We start from the raw sequence: 19,656 nt of genomic DNA on the forward strand, positions 1-19,656 counted from the left end.
AAATAACTGAATCACTACTGGTTATTCAGGTTTACAATTTTAATAGACATTTTTTTCTTTATGTAAACATCTTCTAACGTTTGCTGAAAATAATTTTTCTGGTAAATAGAAAGGTTCAGTTCCTTACCCCAATTACTGCTTCACACATAATGGAATTCTTTGATATCATTATCATTAGGAAAACAGGAATCTCAAAAATCATAAAGTTAGGAAGTAGGCAATCTACCTGGTCAAATCTTTGATTCCGTTGGTGAGAAAGCTGGGGCTCAGAGAAGGCACATGAATTACTTAACTCGGTAAGTTGTGCCTTAATAACCAATGGAGATTTCAGTTACACATACATGTTCTTAAAGATACAGTCTATTAATTAGCTTAAAGACAGTATATACTCTTCGGCTCTAAACCCAATTACTGAGCCAGAATCTCAAGAATCTTCAGGAAATTCTTATGATGAGGCAAAAAAGAAACACCCAAATGAAATACAATTTTTCTGCAATCCAGTTATTCTGTTAAATGTAGGATATTTAACATAGGCATACCATCTGCCATCCTCCTTTCATTTAAGTCTATACATTATTTATTACAGTCAACACCATTCCAGTTTGCTAAGAATTAATCCATTAAAACATTAAAATATTTCCATTAAGTTTTAATCTATGTGAAGTCATTTCCTAAAGTCTAGTTTATGCTCTAGATTGGCGTGGTAGAAGAGTGGTTACTTCTCCCATATATGGGACAAGCCCTGAGCTTGGGAATAGTTTTTAAAAATATGCAATAAAAATCGTGCATGCTTCTGTTCTTTCCTTAAATATGGTTCTATAAAGCCATCATCTGAACAAATTACACCCACCCATGAAAAAAATACTCCATATTAAGAGAGATTAATCTTTAAGTATAAAGGTTAGTAATTTAATGTTCACCAAGTTTTGAAGATGGACATCTTCAGAATTCAATGCTCGGTTCAGCTACTAAACCAGAGTTTTAACAAACTCTTAGTGTTTACCACATGCCAAACCCGATTTACAATACTATCTCATGTAATCCCTATAACCTTGTGAAATACCATTATACCCTACTTTAGGGATGAGAAAACTGAAGGACCGAAAGGCTAGGTGCCATAATTCAAACCAAGGCAGTCTGCCTCCCAAGACCATAGTCTGAACCATTCTATTTATTACAACCTAAAAATGTTCTCCAAGTATTGGCATCTCACCTTTCTGTTTGTTTTAATCTGTAGGCCAAAAGTATCAAAAAAAGATCCCACATTCCAGACAGATGCACTTGAAATAATTCTGTGCAATGCTTAACAGCTGCTACATGACCAGGCACTCTGCTGATGTAATCATGGCACTCACCTAAATTCAGAAACTGAATAAAACAGCTTTTTCTGGCGACAAGTGCTATTTGCTCTATACCCCCTACCAACCACTAATCTACCTAGACTGATCCTATCACTCCTGGAAAATATGCCAGGCCACTTTTGCTGGATTCTAACAGATGGTAAATTCTTAATGTCTACACCTGAATACTAACTAATAAGCTTCTTGTTCCTTTTTTTTTTTTTTTAACAGAGTCAACTATTCTGAAGGTCTGTTCATTCTACATAACTTGAGAGAATTAAATATGGCCAACAACTCTCAACAAGTTGTTACGGCAATGTTTTGAGTCCTCTTACTTAGGGACTGAATAAGAAATTCAGTATCACCACATTATATTTGATTATATACACATCCTGTTTTGTAACAGGATAACATCTTTACTTCAGGCTAATGGATGCCTCATATGCTACAATCTTATATATACACCCCAGTGGCATCAAAGCATAAACCATATCTTATTTCTTCTAGAGTACTGTTTCAGAAAATAAAATCCACTTTAGCGTTTACCCTAAACAACATGCAGTTACTTATAAAAAAATTCCACACCGATTGTGAAAATCTTACAAAGAATTCCTAACAAGCATCAACTAGTTCACACGTTAATTTCTTCATGTGATCACTATTCGAGGTTTTCATTTCAGTGGGACTTGCTCTGTGGGAATAGCAGAGGTGGGAAAAACTTTTCTGCCACAAGAAGACAAAGGCAATTATCTGTGGCAGTGTCTTTGTTACTACAATTAGTGCTAAAGTAACCAAAAAAAAAAATCCCTCAAGACCAAGAGAGTTCAGCACAATAAAAGTCAGATATTTGGTAAGTTCTGAGAAAAGTAAGAGCAGCTTCATTAAATTTTTTAAGGCCCAAGTCTGCATATAAGATAGGACACTTATACTTTGAAACTTGTCAGCCTGGCAGGAAATAGAATGCTTCCATCTGGTGAATGAAAGGGAAAAAAATCAAGGCAAGCATTCTGGGAAAAATCCATTAAGAAACACGAAAAAAGGACAAGCGGGAAGGGGGTGGTTATAGGACTGAAATTAAATCCATAAACCAGAGAACTTATGCCTCTGAAAACATTAACAAATCGCAGTAGGTCTTGCTTTCCTGGCATCTTGGTGCTGCAATGATAGCAAAATCGAGTTCCTTTTCCCACTCAAGTATCAAGAGTGAGGTCACCCTGTGCTTCCAGTATGTGGTGTTCAGCTCAAACAACTGCAGGCCACAAGGAATTCAGGATAATACATTTTGGATATGGGTAGATGGAATAAATCAAAAGGAGAAAAGTTCTGATGATGGCATTTTTGCCTGGAAATAAAAAATCTACAAATGACTAGCTTGAGGAGGCCTTTCTTGACTTAAAAGATCAGTTGTATTTACAGCAAGCTTTCCCCTATTCTATTAAAAATAAATAAATAATGGGGTGGCTCAGTCAGTTAAGCATCTGCCTGTGGCTCAGGTCATGATCTCAAGGTCCTGGGGTCAAGCCCAGGGTTGTGCTCCCTCTTCAGCGGGGAGTCTGCGTCTGTCTCCCTCTGCACCTCCCCTTGCTTGTGCTCTCTTTCGCTCTTGCTCTCTCTCCCCCAAATAAATAAATAAATAAATAAATAAATAAATAAATAAATAAATAAAATCTTAAAAAAAATCCAAAATGGTATCATAATGTACCCAACATGGGGGGGGGGGGGGGGGGGGAAGACTGTGACTGGAATAAAGACTGGCTTATTTCTCTGGCATAAACACATCAAAGGGTTAACTTCATTTTTTAAAGAAAAAAGAGAGTCATCCTCTGACTTGGAAGAAACCAAAAATCCCTCTAGTTGTGGCTTTTGGACTAATTCCAACACATCTGGTTTTCAGCAGCTATGGGGGAGGGAGAAAGGAAGAGATATCCAGCATAAATACTACAAAAGCAAACTCAACAAACTTGTTGACAATTAACAAACCAAATATTTTACTCAGATAGTTGATGAATTCAGTTCTATAATGTAGACTGCACCCTTTCTGATCAGTGTATAAATCAAATTTTCCATTTTCTTCCTACACACACACACACACACACACACACGAAACTGATATACAGGAATTACATCTACATGTTGCTAGGGCTGGATTCCTCTGTGTACCCAAGACTTGACGCATTTCCTCTACCTTTGGTTAACTCAGTTTGCTCTTCTACATCTTAATTTTATGCGCCTGACATCCTCTATCTTCTGTCAGGTAACATCAGCATCACACTTACTTCCTGAAAATCAGCTCTAACGTAGTCACTGGTAAAATGCCACATTGATACTACTCTTGATATTTTATTAACAAACACTGATGCATATACAAGAAGTATACAAATGACCTCATCAGAGGTAGGTTTCTGAAAGACTTTAAAGAATGAGAAGTTTACCCCAGATTCTAGAAAGTATTTTAATTCAAGTCCTAAGATCAACCACATCAGTATTTTGGGCTAAAGAGCTCAGATGTTGTTTATAGCAGTTATTTTCAATTATAAAACCAAAGTAACACAATGTGTAGGAACAAAACTGATTTAAGAAGGAAAAGCAGGATGCCTGGGTGGTTGAGTGTCTGCCTTCGGCTCAGAGTGTGATCCCAGAGTCCCGGGATTGAGTCCCATATCAGGCTCCAAAGGAAGGTTGCTTCTCTGTCTATGGCTCTGTCTCAGTCTATCAAATAAATAAAATCTTAAAAAAAAAAAAAAGAAGGAATAGCATTACATCCACATTATGATTTCATTTGAATTAGAAGTTGGTGACTAAGATGATGTTACCATGCAAAGAATGATAACTTCCTTTCTTTGTCCCTGCTTTCCCTCATGTGAAGCTTCTGAGAAAGGTATACCCTGAAAACAATGACACATGTTGCTAAGGAGGGACACTGTTTTTTTCTTTTCTTTTTTTCTTTTTTGGAGGGACACTTTTTAATATCTTCCATGTATCAAGTAGTACAATCATACAATTTCATCCCAAATGACACAGGGTATTCATTGAAAATGAGATTAAATACATCTTCAAGGGCACAATTTTATGTTCTAGGGAGTCCTTGAAAACTAAATCCCTCCTCGGAAGACAGTGTGGGTTATGTATGGCAATACTGCCAAGGGCTTACTTTTCATGCCAAAAGAGTACACACAATACTGCTACATACAAATGCAGATTCATCCAAGTTTGGGCAATCCCAAAAGATCTCATCACTATGGAGAATCTATAAATTAAAATTTGACAAGGCTTAAAGAAGGGCAGACTTTTCTGCCATAACAAAAATAAAAATGTTATTAAGAATATCCTAGTTTCCACCCCTTTTCACTTTCTTGACGATTTCTGACTCAAACAGTACTGAGTTTGACAATTTTGAAAAAGTTATATTTTGACAGCATAAAGCTTGGCAAATGTTATGATTAAAGACCCTAAGTGTACCTGAATGTTAACAGTGATTAAGTGAATACAGGTCAATCTGAGGTGAAACACCTCAGAGGTCCAGACATTGTGGTCATGGAATCCAACAGCATTAAACAACAAAACCAGGACAGAATATAAGTTACAAAGTAAATTTGTTGTGCAACTATTCTTAGAGTTAACTAAAAGGAAAATAAAATGTTCTTCAACATTAAAATAAAAGAGATCACTCAAGTCCAATTTATCCATTACTTTCAAGTTCATGTTCAGGTACATAGTTACCTTAAACAGAAATAACAGATAAAAAAAATAAGGCAATAGACACCATCTTAGGTTCTTCATTATGCTTAAAACTCAGTTATCAGGGACACCTGGGTGGCATCTATCTTTGGCTCAGGTCAGAGTCCTGCATCAGGCTCCCTATAGGGAGCCTGCTTCTCCCTCTGCCTATGTCTCTGCCTCTCTCTGTTTTTCGTTAATAAATAAATAAAATCTTAAGAAAAAACACAAAAAACTCAGTTATCAGAATACCCAATGAGTGACATAACAAACTTGCTTTGAGTGTATCCAATGTCTTTTAATCTTGTCCTATAACAGCTATTATGTCTACTAAACGTAAGGTTCTTAAACTTCCCACTTAGAGAATGGCAATGGAGGGGTGCCTGCATGGCTCAGTCAGTTAAGTGACTGACTCCTGACTTCAGCTCAAGTAGTGTTCTTGGGGTCGTGGGATTGAGCCTTGCACTGGGCTCTGCACTCCACGGAGGGTCTTCCTGGGATTGTCTCTCCCTCTGCACCTCCCAACCACTCTCTTGCTTGAGCTCTTTCTCTAATAAATAAATCTTAAAAAGGAAAAAAAAAAAAAAAAAAGAATGGAACTAGAGGCTTAAAGGTGTGACAGTATTTCCTTTAAAAGAAAAAGAAGGTAAAAAAAAAAAAAGAAGGTAAACTACTAAATTTTGGGGTGATTCACATGTAGTCCTATCTGGAAGAAGAGAAAAAGCCCTGCAATGTTTTCAGAGAAGAAAGTACAGTTGACCCTTGAACAACATGGGAGTTAGGGGCACCAACCCCCTCCATGAGGTCAAAAATTCACATAAAACTTTTGACTCCCCCCTAAATTACTATTGACCATAAGCCTTACTAGTAACACAGTTAACACATATTTTCTATGTTATATGTATTATGTACTATATTCCTTTAATAAAAGCTAAAGAAAATAAAATGTTAAGAAAATCATAAGAGAAACTACATTTTTAAAAAAAATTTTATTTATTTATTCAGAGAGAGGCAGAGACATAGGCAGAGGGAGAAACAGGTTCCCTGCAGGGAGCCTGATGTGGGACTTGATCCCAGGATCACAGTATGAGTCAAAGGCAGGCAGGTGCTCAACCACTGAGCCACCCAGGTGTCCCCATATGTGGAATTTAAAAAACAAAACAAAGAAGCAAGGGGGGGCGGGGAGACAAACCAAGAGGCAAACTTTTTTTTTTTTTTTTTTAAGTAAGCTTCATGCCCAATGTGGAGTCCAGCTGGGGGCTTGAACTTGCAACCCTGAGAGTAAGACCTGAGCTAAGATCAAAAGCCAGATGCTTAACCAACTGAGTCAACCAGGCAGGCACCCCACAAGATTCTTACATATATTTTTTAAAGATTTTATTTATTTGACAGAGAGAGAAAGAGCACAAGCAGGGGTAGTGGCAGCCAGAGGGGAAGGGAGAAGCAGACTCCCTGCTGAGCAAGGAGCCCAATGTGGGGCTAGATCTCAGGACGCTGGGATACTATGACCTGAGTGAAGGCAGACACTTAACTGAATGAGTCACCCAGGTGCCCCACCCCAACAGACTCTTAACTATAGAGAACTAACTGATGGCATGCAGAGGGGAGCTGGTGGGGGGTTGGGGGGAGGAGGTAAAATAGGGGATGAGGATTAAAGAGTATACTTACATGCTGAAAAAAAAACTGCATATAAGTCGACCCATGCAGTTCAAAATTGTATTATTCAAAGTTCAACTGCAGAATGTCCTGCTTCAGAAACTCAAAGATCCATGCTTCTAAGCATTTTCTTTAGTGGTCTTACTTAAGGAACTTCAATCTCGTGGAAAACTAGGCTAGAAACAATGAACAGCAATTCACAGATAGGACTCAAATGTAAAAAACCAACCACGACAAACTGGGAAAGAAACCAATGAGAAAGAAGTTTAAGAAACTATAAAAAGATACTCTATGAAAAATAAAATTCAGAAACATAGGAAAAGATTATGGCAAGTATGGCTGGAATAACTCCAGGGATCACACTGGATAAATCGGTTCTTTATAAAGTACTCTGTGCATTTGAAACAAAGGACACTGAATCATACACCAGTGTAATACATCTGATATGCAACACTCTCCTAGACTGTCATTGATTAGGACTTTATGAATATAGTGTGATGTTTAGACTGGAAACTTAAGAAACACAAGGAAAACTTCACAGAGCCAAACAAAAACCAAAAACAAACCACAAAAAACAAAAACCCTAGAAAATCAGACTACGTAATTAAAAATGTTGAAGACTTCGAACTACTGAGCTTGAAAGAAATAAGGAAGGGAAGTAAACCAAACCTGCTCGTAAAGGGCAGTTTCCCCCTGACCAAGCCTGATCCTCAACACTATCAATCACTGCTCCTCTTAGAGACCGGTACATTTGGCACCCTTGCCATCTTTTGCTATAAAACAAAGGTTTTGGCTTTCAACCTGGAGATCTGTAAACTGGAATGGTAAAATTTCAGTTTTACTAAATGCTAGGTCTCAAGAGCACGTGCTCCAACATAATTTCCTATTCATAGAAAAAAGATTTTTGAATGTTTAGCTGCTCTATGAAATAAACTTAAATTTTGTGTTACTTTGGAATTACCTAATTCAAGACATGAGTCTAGGTGTTCATCAATTACCATCTACAGAACATTCACAGGATGGAAATTCTTGCCCTATTTTTCACGTATTTTGGCTTATGAACTTTTTTGAAATTGAGAAACTCATACCTAGAAAGCCAAGAAACTCTGTGCCTCCCTCTGGACACACTAGCCTCCTTCCTGGTACTCAAATAGGCCTGGTATACTCTGGCCTAGGAGCTTTTCTCTGTGTTGCTTGGTTCTTCTAATCTGGTATTCTCTTCCCAAGGTTCAAGTTTTTGCTCAAATCATATTTTCTCAATCATGCTACCCCAACCACCCTACTAAAATCTGCAACCTCTCCACTTAATGCATTAACTGCTCTACTTTTTAAAGACAGATACATCATTCATTCATTCAACCATTCATTCATGGCGAGTGCACAAGCAGGGGGAGAGGCAGAGGGAGGATGAAAGAATTGCAAGCAGACTCTGCACTGAGCACAGAGCCTGATGCAGGGCTCAATCCCATAACCCTGCGATCACAACCTGGGCCAAAACCAAGAGCCATCTGCTCAACCGTCTGAGCCACCAGGCTCCCCTAACTGCTTTACTTTTTATTTCAAAGCCCACACCACTCTCTAACATACTAATTATATTTATCATTAGTATAAATTCAGTATTTATATTTATTATTTGTCATCTCTCTCCTTCCACTGGGAAAGTAAGCTCTTCACAGACAGGAATCTTTGTTTAGTTCACAATATATCCCAAGATCCTAGAACTGTACCTGGCACATGGTAGACATTCAGATATTGACTGAATGAACTCCCTCAAATGCGAAATGCTGCTCCTGATTAGAATTACAAGAAAGAATTTCCTGTATTACAAAGCATTTTAAAATAAATACCCCATTAAATGCTTTTAATGTAGCAAAACCCACAAAAAAACATTTCTTTTTTAAATGGAACATATGGGAAAAGCCACATTCCTGTGAACATTGTGTGCACAGTAAATCAACATTCAGACTATTATTTTTCAGATATGGCAATGATCGTAACAGTGAGTGATGGTAATCTGATTCTAGCAGGCAAAAGAAAGATTTCAGACTTAATGCTTTAATAAGACTATCCTCTGACATTAATTGAACATTCATATATATAAATTTTATTTTTGTAACTCGGATTTCTGACATCTAAGACGTAAATTGATTCTTAGAGTGGATTCTAAAGGCAAGAACTCTTTCTGGCAAATGACTCAAACACATCAGTATTTCAGGCTAAGAAATCCGTTTCTGTATTTTATATATTAAATCTATTTTCTTTACACATGACTAGAGAAGAAGAAAAGCTTATGTAGTGGCAAAAGGGATTTCAAAACACAAATTGGATTAAGTCACAGTTTAAAACCACTCAATGGCTTCTCACTGTGGTTAATAAAATTAAAATCCTCACATCATGGCTGCAAGACTCAGCTTGATCTGACACCTGCAGTCCTCTTTATAACATCCCATCCACCCCAGCCCTCATTCACCAGGCTCTAGAGCCACACAGGACACACACACCTTAATGGCTCACACACAGAACATGGCTTAGGGTGGTATATTCTACAAGTATTTCTGCCTCCCTGCCATCCTTGAAGCCTCAGCTTACACATTTACCTTAGGGACTCATGTTATCCATCCGCCTCAACCCCATTTATACTTCAGCTCCTTATCTGCATCTCTTACACTTGCAATGTATGGCCTCTCCCATAGGAATAAAAGCTCTTTTAGGACAAGTCAAGTACAGTCTTATTTAGCATCCTATCCCCAGCCCCTAGCACAATCTCTGTTATATAGTTAAGCATCTATACAGCACAGTGGATGCTCAAATACTTGCTCAATGAGTATGTACCCACTATGAGTTAATTTGAGGTCTAAGAGGGACACCTGGGAGGCTCAGTGGTTAAGCGTCTGCCTTGGGCTCTGGGTGTGATCCTGGAGTTCCAGGATCCAGTCCCCCATGGGGATCCCCGCAGGGAGCCTGCTTCTCCCTCTGCCTATGTCTCTGCCTCTCTACCTCTCTGTGTCTCTCATGAATAAATAAATAAAATCTTAAAAAAAAAAAATCTGAGGTCTAAAAGATCAACTGATACCTTTTTATAAGCTGTAAAAACAAGATGAATGGGCAAAGTTGTAGTCTTGTATCTTTCATGCCAAGCAAATGCATTCTGGGACTCATCCCCACTACCCACTTGCTTATACTACTCAGCACTACACATAAAAATTCTCACCTGCTTTGGAAATCTTCATCTTTTGGTTTTCTCCTTCACCACATGAAAAGAAACTAAGATTACATAGTGCTTTTGTGAAAAGCCTATAGATTTGTTTTATAAAACAAAGCTATATACACTTAATTCTGTCCACTTCTATTCCATAGTTTTCCTAAGGCCTGATCATGACTACATTCTGTACATGCTTACAGAGTTTAAAATGATAGGGACTGGGGATGCCTGGGTGGCTCAGTGGTTGAGCACCTGCCTTTGGCTCAGGTTGTGATCCGGGTTCATGGGATCAAGTCCCACATTGGGCTCCCCGCATGGAGCCTGCCTCTCCCTCTGCCTGTGTCTCTGCTTCTGTGTGTGTGTGTCTCTCATGAATGAATGAATGAATAAATGAATGAAGGAAGGAATAAATAAATAAATAAATAAATAAATAAATAAATAAATCTTTAATAAAATAAAATAAGACAAAGTGGTAGAGATTGTATTAGTCCCAAATTGTTGAATTTTCACATTCAAATGACCATTAAGAAAAAAAAAAATGACCATTAAGGGCCAGGTACTACAGTAACTATATTCCTATTACCACGCCACTTCATGTCCAACAAACACTATATCGTATCTATGATCTAGGCACCGTCGTCTACACTTTACAAGTGTTTACTCTTCTATGAAGTAGCCACTATTATCATCATACACCACATATATCATAGATAATGGAATTGAGGCACAGAGATGTTAAAAAATTTGCTACAGGTCACACAGCTATTGACACACTAGCTATTAACACATTTAGAGGCTGACTCTGGAGTACATGTTGTGAAGACACAATGCAATAGTGTCTCACCAAAGATGACTAAGATCATACCCTGAAGGGCCATACCCTTGAAGGGTCTCCACCTTTTAGGGGAAATAAGGTGAAATAGAACCATAAACAAATATTTATAACACATTTATGCTAAGTTTAACATACAAGGTACAGGAAAGATGAATTATTATGCTCAAGGAAGATCAAGAAAAGCTTTATGGGACATAGATACCACCATGGCAAAATTAAGTAAAATAATGAGTATTTACCGTCCTTTAGGTCTTGGAAGCATCTGACACTGAACTCTGTTCTCTTCCGGATATCGTATTTTTCTGATTTTCCTCCCGTCCCTCTAGGGGAAGCTCTTTTCCCTTTGTCCAGTCCCCCAAAACTGAGAGTACTAAACAAACAGCTTTAGGCTCTCCGTCCAATCACTTTACATATTTCCTCTCCTCCCCCTCCAGCTACTCCAATGACTTAAAATACCAACTAAATGCTAATGACTCCCATATCTCAATTTTTAGCTCCAGGCTCTCCTGTGTTTCAGACCCAGGAGATACCTAGATTATACAGCCCTTCACAACCCAAAGGTACTTTCAGACATACTTCAAGCTTAAAGGTCAAAAAACAGTTCGACAATCTGTTCCTTATCATCTGTTGTGAGGTTTTTGACTGGCAGAAATAATCTCTGGGTCACAGGGTTATAGATGATTATTTCCCTTTCTCGGTTTCAAGCACCAACACAAGTATTTACTGATTTTGAAAGAAGGGTCATATACTTTAGGAATGTACTTGTAAGTCAATTTCAATAATCCTTAAGAGCAAGAGAATGATGGATGAAAGGCAACTCAGGAAAGTGGTTTAAGCTTTGTAACCTTAATCTAGCTTGATGTTCTTTACAGGATATTTGTTTTTTTTTTTTCCTAATAAAAATTAACTGAAAAATATTCTCTTTGATCTGGAAATGAACTGAGAGATGAAAGCATTATTTCGACCTGAACCAAGAATCTGAGAGCTAAACAAACAAAAAGAGGCAGGATCTGCCACAGAGGCCACCCCACCAACTAGAAAGATCAGGCTAAATTAGAAGAAACCGGTTTAAAGGCACTGCTTTTGCTGAACGGGCAGCATCAGTTTTAAAAAGTGGTCAGTAAAAATAACTGAGGAAAGAAATAGGTGAGAGAAAAGCAGGTTAGGAAGACCTAAAAACATACTTTGTTAAAAAGCGAAGGAGGTCAGTGCAAGACGGAGGGAGGAACTGGAGGGAGCAGAACAGAGGGCTGAGCGGCTGGAGCCCAGGGGACGTGGACACTTGATCAGAGGAAAGCAAGCACCTCTCCTCCTTGACTAGCGAAGGAAAGGTCCCCAGGAGGCGCTGCAGAAATATGTCAAGTACAGAAAAGTACAAAGAGCAAACGAAAACCACCCTGTAATCCCACCTGGTGATAACGACCGTTGATACTTTGGTTTCCGGGGAGAAAAGCAGTTTTCAAGAAACTCTTGAAAGAAGTGCAAGCATGCTGGCTTCTGCGCATCAATTCAGAAAACCGTATTTGTTTGCCCCTGTCTTTACCCTGTAAATTTTCCATATTACGTATAAGCTCCTCTTTTCGTTTTCCTTTCAACTTTTCTTCCTTCATTTCTCTTAGTAAAATTAACTTTCAACAGTACTCAGCTCATAGATTCATCAAAAGAGCAGCAGTATATGTATCCATAGTAAAATAAAGTAGTAGTACATTTATTTCTAGTGCCTGAGGGAAGTGAGGAAATACAGGGAGAATGGGAACAAGGAGGGCCTGAGCGGAAGGCTAGACCCTCCCAGTCCCGGTGTACATGGCTTAATGGTATCTATCAAACTGTAGGGGGAAGCACTAAGTTCTCATTACATGCAGGGGCTTGCCATTATTTGGGGGTTGATATTCATTCCAGCAATAGATTGTAAAGTTGCTCTGATGCAGAGAGTAAGAACTAAAAAACTTCAATGGGTCCTCTTTGAAGCTATCATATCCATATAACAAGTATGGATATTATGAAATAGGATCAGAGAGAAAGAAAAGAGGGGAGGGAGGTAGAAACCAGAGAACTAGAAGAAAATGTCCCAGAATGGAAGGACGTTAGTTAGAATGAAAGGGTCCACTGAGGGCAGCCTGGGTGGCTCAGCGGTTTAGTGCCTGCCTTCGGCCCGGAGCGTGATCCTGGAGACCCGGGATCGAGTCCTGCATCAGGCTCCCGGCATGGAGCCTGCTTCTCTCTCTGCCTCTCTCTCTCTCTCTCTCTCTGTGTGTGTGTGTGTGTGTGTGTGTGTGTCATGGCTCAGGAATAAATAAATCTTTAAAAAGAAAAGAAAGGGTCCACTGAGAACCCATATACTATAGTACATCATTAAGAAAGTCCAAAACGCCAGGGAAGAATATTCTAAAAGCTCCCAGTAAGAGAGGAAAGAGAAAAATAAAACTAACGAAACAAGGTCTCATAAAAAAGGATTTGATTGCTAGGTCTCCAGAGCAATTACACATACCAGTAACCTGGTACAACCATGCCTTCAAAATTCTGAGGGAAAATTATTTTCAACCTAGAATTCTGTAACAATTCCAAACGGTCAGACAAGTTTGTGGGCATTCAGATACTTCTCAGGAAATAGAGATGTAAGCCAAGAAATGGGACATGGATGACAACCCAGGAGGAGAGTGAAGGGCAGTTCCAATGATACCTGGGTGGTAGTTCTCGATTGGAAACATCAAGTGACACATGTGAGCTTATGGGAAACGTTACTCATAAGAATGTGGCAATTATGCTGGAGCATCTGAGAAAAAATTAACGGTATGTAGGTATGTGGAAAAAAAAACAGGCAAAGGTCAAGCTAAACACAAGAGTGGAGCGGAGACAGATCAACTAGCTCAATAGGCCAAACACTGGGGGGAGAAAAAAACAAGAAATAACATATCAAATGATTTAGAAATATGAAGATAATGCCTGAGGAAAGAGCAAAATAACAGAGGCTGCCCCTAAAGAATGAGATTATGAGATGGGGAGAATGGAGGGACTGGCTCCCCTCCCCCCCACACACTTCTTTTAGCACTGTTTTACAACATACATGTGAATTACTTTAATAAAAAAAAAACAAAAAGGGAAAAAAATAACAATATTTAAAATCTGCCATTTTTCTCTATATTTTTTAATACAATTTTTAAAAAAAGATTTTATTTATTCATGAGAGACAGAGAGAGGCAGAGGGAGGAGCAGGCTCCATGCAGGGAGCCTGACGTGGGATTCGATCCCGGGTCTTGAGGATCACGTCAGGGGCCAAAGGCGGCACTAAACCGCTGAGCCACCTGTGCTGCCCTTCTCTCTATATTCTTTAGTAACCTTACCCTTCTTCTAGTCTATTCATAAACAGAAGAACTTTTAGCTCAAAGTCTTATGGAGCAGGGAGGAGGGAGGGCAAGAGATTCCTGAGCTTTAATTCAGCATTTTCCTGAATCAAAATTTCTAGAAGAGGGATCTGTAGATTTAAAAGTACGATGGAGGTGGCTCAGCGGTTGAGCATCTGCCTCTGGGGGCGTGATCCTGGGGTTCTGGGATCGAGTCCCACATAGGGCTGTCTGCATGGAGCCTGCTCCACCCTCTGTCTACGTCTCTGCCACTGTGCCTCTCATGAATAAAAAAAAAAAAAAAAAAAAAAAGTACGAAGGCAATTCTTATAGTCAAGCAAGTTGGGGAAATGCTGCCTAGAACATGGGGATCAGTAAACTCAAGCGTGGATTTGGTTTTCCAACTCAGCTATCAGCGCAGCTCTCCTAATAGCTAGTGGAGGTTATTTTCATTCACCTAACAATCTCATTAGAGTAAAATGCTTACAGCATATTTCAATCACCACCAAATGAAACACACACAACAATCCACATCTTTCACTTACTGTTGTTCAAATTTTCAAATAAATGCAAAAAACAGGTTTATTCAACTTAAGCAACTATCTGTTGCAAATACCTTCTTGCATTTCTCTAGGGATCCTGATATCCTCTGGCTTTTATCCAACCACATGGTTGAATAGTCCCTCAATTTTCCAATGTTCATGTTCTAGAAACATGGTTTTTCAAGTTCACCCTTCCAATGAGTATTCCTTTTCCCTGAAGATACTTTGCTCATCTTCATTTACATAGATGCCCTCAAAATATATAGTTCTTCAGTCTTGAAAATGCTGTAATGCAATGATCTTATTTTAACTTATAATCACAAAATGCTGACTAATAAGTTGAGTATCTTTACATGATAAGCATCATACACATTGATCTTGTCTCTCACCACAACAACCTTATTAGGTATTATTAATTCTGTGATACATATGAAAAAACAGAGGCTGAGAACAAATGCTTATAAATGGCAAAGCCTGATGCAAACCTCAGTGTTTTCAAAGCTCATGCTCTAAAAATACCATGCTGCCTTATTTCTAGCAAGCACTGGAATTTCAGAAATCATCTAATTGTTCACCACACCTGCTTTTTGGGGTGAGAAATTTAAGGTCCAAAACACTAAGGTTAATCACCTAAGTAGCAGAATCAGACTAAATTCCCTACCTCTTGATTCTTACTCTATTTAAGATTTACTTAACAAATCTATGAACCTCGTGCTATACTAGTATGCAAGACATATCTGATATTTTTTGAGACTTAACTATGTGCTAAGTTCTACACGAGCGCTTTAACCTGCATTAACTCACTCAATCCTTACAGTAGTCCTAAGGCAGATATGATCCACATTTCACAGGACAAAGAAGCTAAAGTGAGAGAGGTTAAGCAACTTGCACAAGGTTACACAGCTAGCAAATTGCAGAGCCAGGATTCTGAAACCACCTTTCTGTCTCCAAAGTGCAAGCTCTAATCCGGTGTGCTCTAAGCATCCTCAGGTACAGGCTGCACGTCTCTTCTGAATGCCCACAGTTTTATTCTTCTAATTAAAAGAGCATTCATGATGTGTGGATTTTTCTTGAGTCTCGATTCAAACAAATCAACTACTTAAAAAGAGAGACCAACTGGAAAATTTGTCGACTGTTTGCTCAGTGATACTAAGAAAGTGGTGTGATAATGGCATTGTAGTTTTTGTCAAAAATCAGTCCTTATCTTTTACAGACACATACTAAAGTGTTTACAGATGGTTCAACACCGTCTGGGCGGTCAGGGTGCAGTGTAGAACAAGAGTGGCCCCGAGTTGGTTGGTAGAAGCTGGCTGATGGAAATCTAGGGTTCATTATCTTCTCTACTTCTATAAATGTTTGGAATTTACAATTAAGAAAAAAAATGCATGATAAAAGAATTGAGGAAAAACATGGTATCAACAGTATTTGGGGAACAGTTATGAATGACTTTTTTCCCTACTCTATCTTACATATTTTCTGTATTACTTTTTTTAACGGAAAACAAACTATTTAAAGAAATTTTCTATCTTCTCTAAAGCGGCAGAGCAAGATTGCCCATAATCTAATGAGGTCAAAGCACTGTGACAAAAGCATTTCCCATCTCTTCATCAGTTAAGGACTTTTCACAAACTTTTAGAAAGATCACTTTGTAAGGATAGGTATGCTCTTCAAACACAAACTAGCCAACACCATAAAGGCACATAAAAAAGAAATAAATTAGAGGCAGATTTAACAAACACAGTTAACAATACAATTCCTTGGATAGTTAGAGCCTGGGTAAAGACCTTCATTGTGTAATACTGACTTTCCTAAATGGTCAAACAAGTGACGGGCTAGGGATCTCCTCAGACTATTGAAGGGTCAGGTGGGGACCGGGCTCAGCTCAGCAACCAGGCCAGCTGTCTTCTGTGGGCAGGCTCCAGTTTTCCTCCACGAAATAATTATTTCCACATGTACCATGACATTAAAAAGTTGAGAAGTACTGGTTTAAGCCAGACCTGTCTTGAGCATCGCTCAAAAGCCGAATAAAAATATAAGGAGGGAAATTAGTATAATGGAATCTCTTTAAAATGCAGACATGGGGGGACCCCTGGGTGGCTCAGCGGTTTAGCCCTGCCTTTGGCCCAGGGTGTGATCCTGGAGACCCGGGATCAAGTCCCACATCCGGCTTCCAGCATGGAGCCTGCTTCTCCCTCCTCCTGTGTCTCTGCCTCTCTCTCTCTCTCTTTCTCTCTCTCGGTCTGTCATAAATAAATAAATAAATCTTTAAAAAAAGTAAAATGATGACATGGAAAAAAGAACTAACACCCATATTATGGGTATATAACACAATGTTTTAGAAAACCACTGTTTTCTAGTATTTTTTCTTTTATCTGCACTCCCTCTCATGGAAATCTTAAGGTACATTCCAACACTACTCAATAAGGTGACCTCCAAATAATAAATGTTAGCTCAGTGGCATAAGGTTAAATTCTGGGGACAAGAGCAGAATCCTGATTCTCTGTGGTTATGCTAAATGTATGCAAGATAAATCTGAAATAAATTCCACTTAAGAAAGTTCTTAAGTGTCACTAGAAAATCTTCAAAGAATAGAAGCTTGGAGCTATAAGGATCTTCTTTTAAAAGACAAAAAACTGAGTCCAAATTACTTGCTCAGGTTCATAAGCAGCTGGGCTGGGACTAGTCCCCAAGATCGCAGCTGCCAGTAACTGCACTTCCCAGGACACCTCCAAGGCGCTCCTGCTAATTGCTTCTTTGAATCTAAAACCATAAAAGGATATCCAAGTACTTCCTGCTCTTAACTGAATTGTTGGTTAATCTGCAACCCGCAAATCAATGTTTGAGAAGCCAGAAACCAACCTCATGCTGCTAATTAATCTTAACTCTGTGATATTTAAACACAAGTTCTTTTATTAGTCACTCGATGTTTTTGAAATAAAAAGGCGACTGTGTTCTTGCACAGATCAGGAAATAGCCTCAAAAACAAATCTTCAGATACTTCTTTAAATAGTTATGTTGGGGGAACACATTATGACTTGTCAAAATCTATGTAAATAAGTCATGTTTGTACTCTCTAAGAAAGAAGATACCACTAGACATCACTATAGAATTTTCTTCCTTGCACTAAGACAACAGTACAGACAAGAGCAGTCCCCAACCAAAAAGAGACTGTGACATTGGTGAAGTAGAAAAATGAACTGCCTAAAATAAAATCAATTGAACGAGAAGAGGAAGGAGATAACCTAACATTAAAACAAAAGACAGCATATTTGCATAACTTCTTGTATATACAGAAAGCAACACTACTTTAAATAACCATATACTAAAAACATTAAGATGTAACTTCTGTACCCATTTTGACTAAAGCTGTACTGATAACAAGCAAACAAAACCTTTGAATCCTTCAAATATTTTACAGTTTCAAAAAGAAAAACCTGAAAGATCCTTCTCCAGAAAAAAAGTGACCAGTGTTTTTATTCTTAAGCACTATAATGTGTACCTTGGTTACCCTGAAACCCAAGAACACAAGCTCTGTGTCACCAGCATTGACATCTGAGTTGTTCTTCATTTGTTTCCTGACAGAGAACGCCAATTCTGCAAGAACAGGTGTCATTTCTTGAATGCCACTAAGCACAAGGTAAGGGGGGAAAAAAGCCCTTACACAAAAAACATAAAAGTCCTATACCTAAAACAAGTTTGAAATTAACAATATAATTTTAGACCCTCACATTCACGTTTCAGAGCCTTGGAAAAGGAGGCTTCCCGGACCTAAGCGAAATTAGTAAAATCAGAACCTGGGTCTGTAGCATATCATTAAGAGGTAACAATTTTCAAGTATTATAGATCTGTATTTTATCTGTGAATTTGCAGAAGAAAAAAAAAGAGATATAGTTTCCCAACCTCCCTCAGGATTCTTCGAATTTATATCCTGATCACCTGTCTTATTACAGAAACATACACAAGCCTTCCTCCCTGCGGATTACAAACACTTTTCCTTCTACCTCCTTTCTTCAGATCAAAAACTTACAGAAAGAAGACAATTCAAATGTTCAGACCCATCTAACATATCTCTGTGATGCACTGCGGCCATCTAAGGAATGAGTATTTGTGAGTTTACTCTGTGCCTGATGTGGGTGGGGATTACAAAGAAACCAGGAGCGAATCCTCAAGGGACTGAGACTTCAACAGCAACTTCAACGATACAACCTGACCTGTGCTCAAAATCAATTCAGACTCAGGGACGCCCGGGTGGCTCAGCCTTTGGTGCCTGCCTTTGGCCCAGGGTGTGATCCTGGAGTCCCAGGATGGAGTCCCACGTAGGGCTCCCTGCATGGAGCCTGCTTCTCTCTGTATCTCTCATGAATAAATAAATAAATAAAATCTTAAAAAAAAAAATCAATTCAGACTCCAAGAACGGTACAGTGTTGGAGGGCGTAAGACCACTGGATGAAGCATCACCTCCTTCCCGATCCCCTAGACTGCAGCATCTCCGCTCATCCACCGGCTCTCAAAGCCCTCTTCAATCTGTCCTGCGTTCAGTAACTGCCAGATTCATTTCTAGAATTCAAGGAGCCTCTCTGCTGCTCAAAAAGCTTCAGACACTCCCCATGACTTCCAATATCTAGCTCAAACCCTTCTCCAACTTACGAAGTCTCCTACCGGTCAGCTCCACTTCACCTGTTCAACTTTATTTGCTGCCCAACATGGTTCCCTTCTGCCAATCCCTTTCGGAGGGGTGTCACGCAAACCTAGTCCCACCACCTGCTGGAACTCAAGGAGCCTCCATCCTCCGCGGTCTTAAAAAAAAAAAAAAAATTGTGTCCTCTAGTGTCGGTACAGGTCCATTAGTTTTCTGAACACCCCCTCCGAGCTCGCCGTTAGGTTCCTTAACAAATGGCAGGTAGGACCCACGGTGTTTTTCACATTATCACCCCAAACAGAGGTTCATCCTTCCAGGCACCCCTCGGTGAAATCACAGGGCAACTGCTTGCACTGGGGCGTGCGAGTTCCAACACTGCACCTC

The 19,656-nt window shown here is 39.1% G+C and overlaps 1 protein-coding gene across 6 annotated transcripts in view; it reads right to left on the reverse strand.

The window, feature by feature from the left end:
• FAM118B (family with sequence similarity 118 member B) overlaps window positions 1–19,656 on the reverse strand; it is a 48,020-nt gene that overhangs the window by 27,624 nt on the left and 740 nt on the right. For 2 of the 6 annotated variants that reach the window (XM_025998950.2, XM_072729412.1), the window contains exon 2: window positions 6,726–6,889. The exons of 2 other annotated variants lie outside the window; for them this stretch is intronic. In XM_025998950.2, the coding sequence (XP_025854735.1) occupies window positions 6,726–6,760 (35 nt within the window). In that variant the 5' untranslated portion in view covers window positions 6,761–6,889. Of the gene's footprint in view, window positions 1–6,725; window positions 6,890–19,280; window positions 19,430–19,656 lie in introns of those variants that run through there. 2 more of the 6 variants (XM_072729413.1, XM_072729414.1) reach the window with 2 other exon arrangements.

The sequence above is a fragment of the Vulpes vulpes genome, chromosome 12 (genome assembly GCF_048418805.1).
Source record: "Vulpes vulpes isolate BD-2025 chromosome 12, VulVul3, whole genome shotgun sequence".
In the NCBI taxonomy this organism is placed as follows: Eukaryota; Metazoa; Chordata; class Mammalia; order Carnivora; family Canidae; genus Vulpes; species Vulpes vulpes.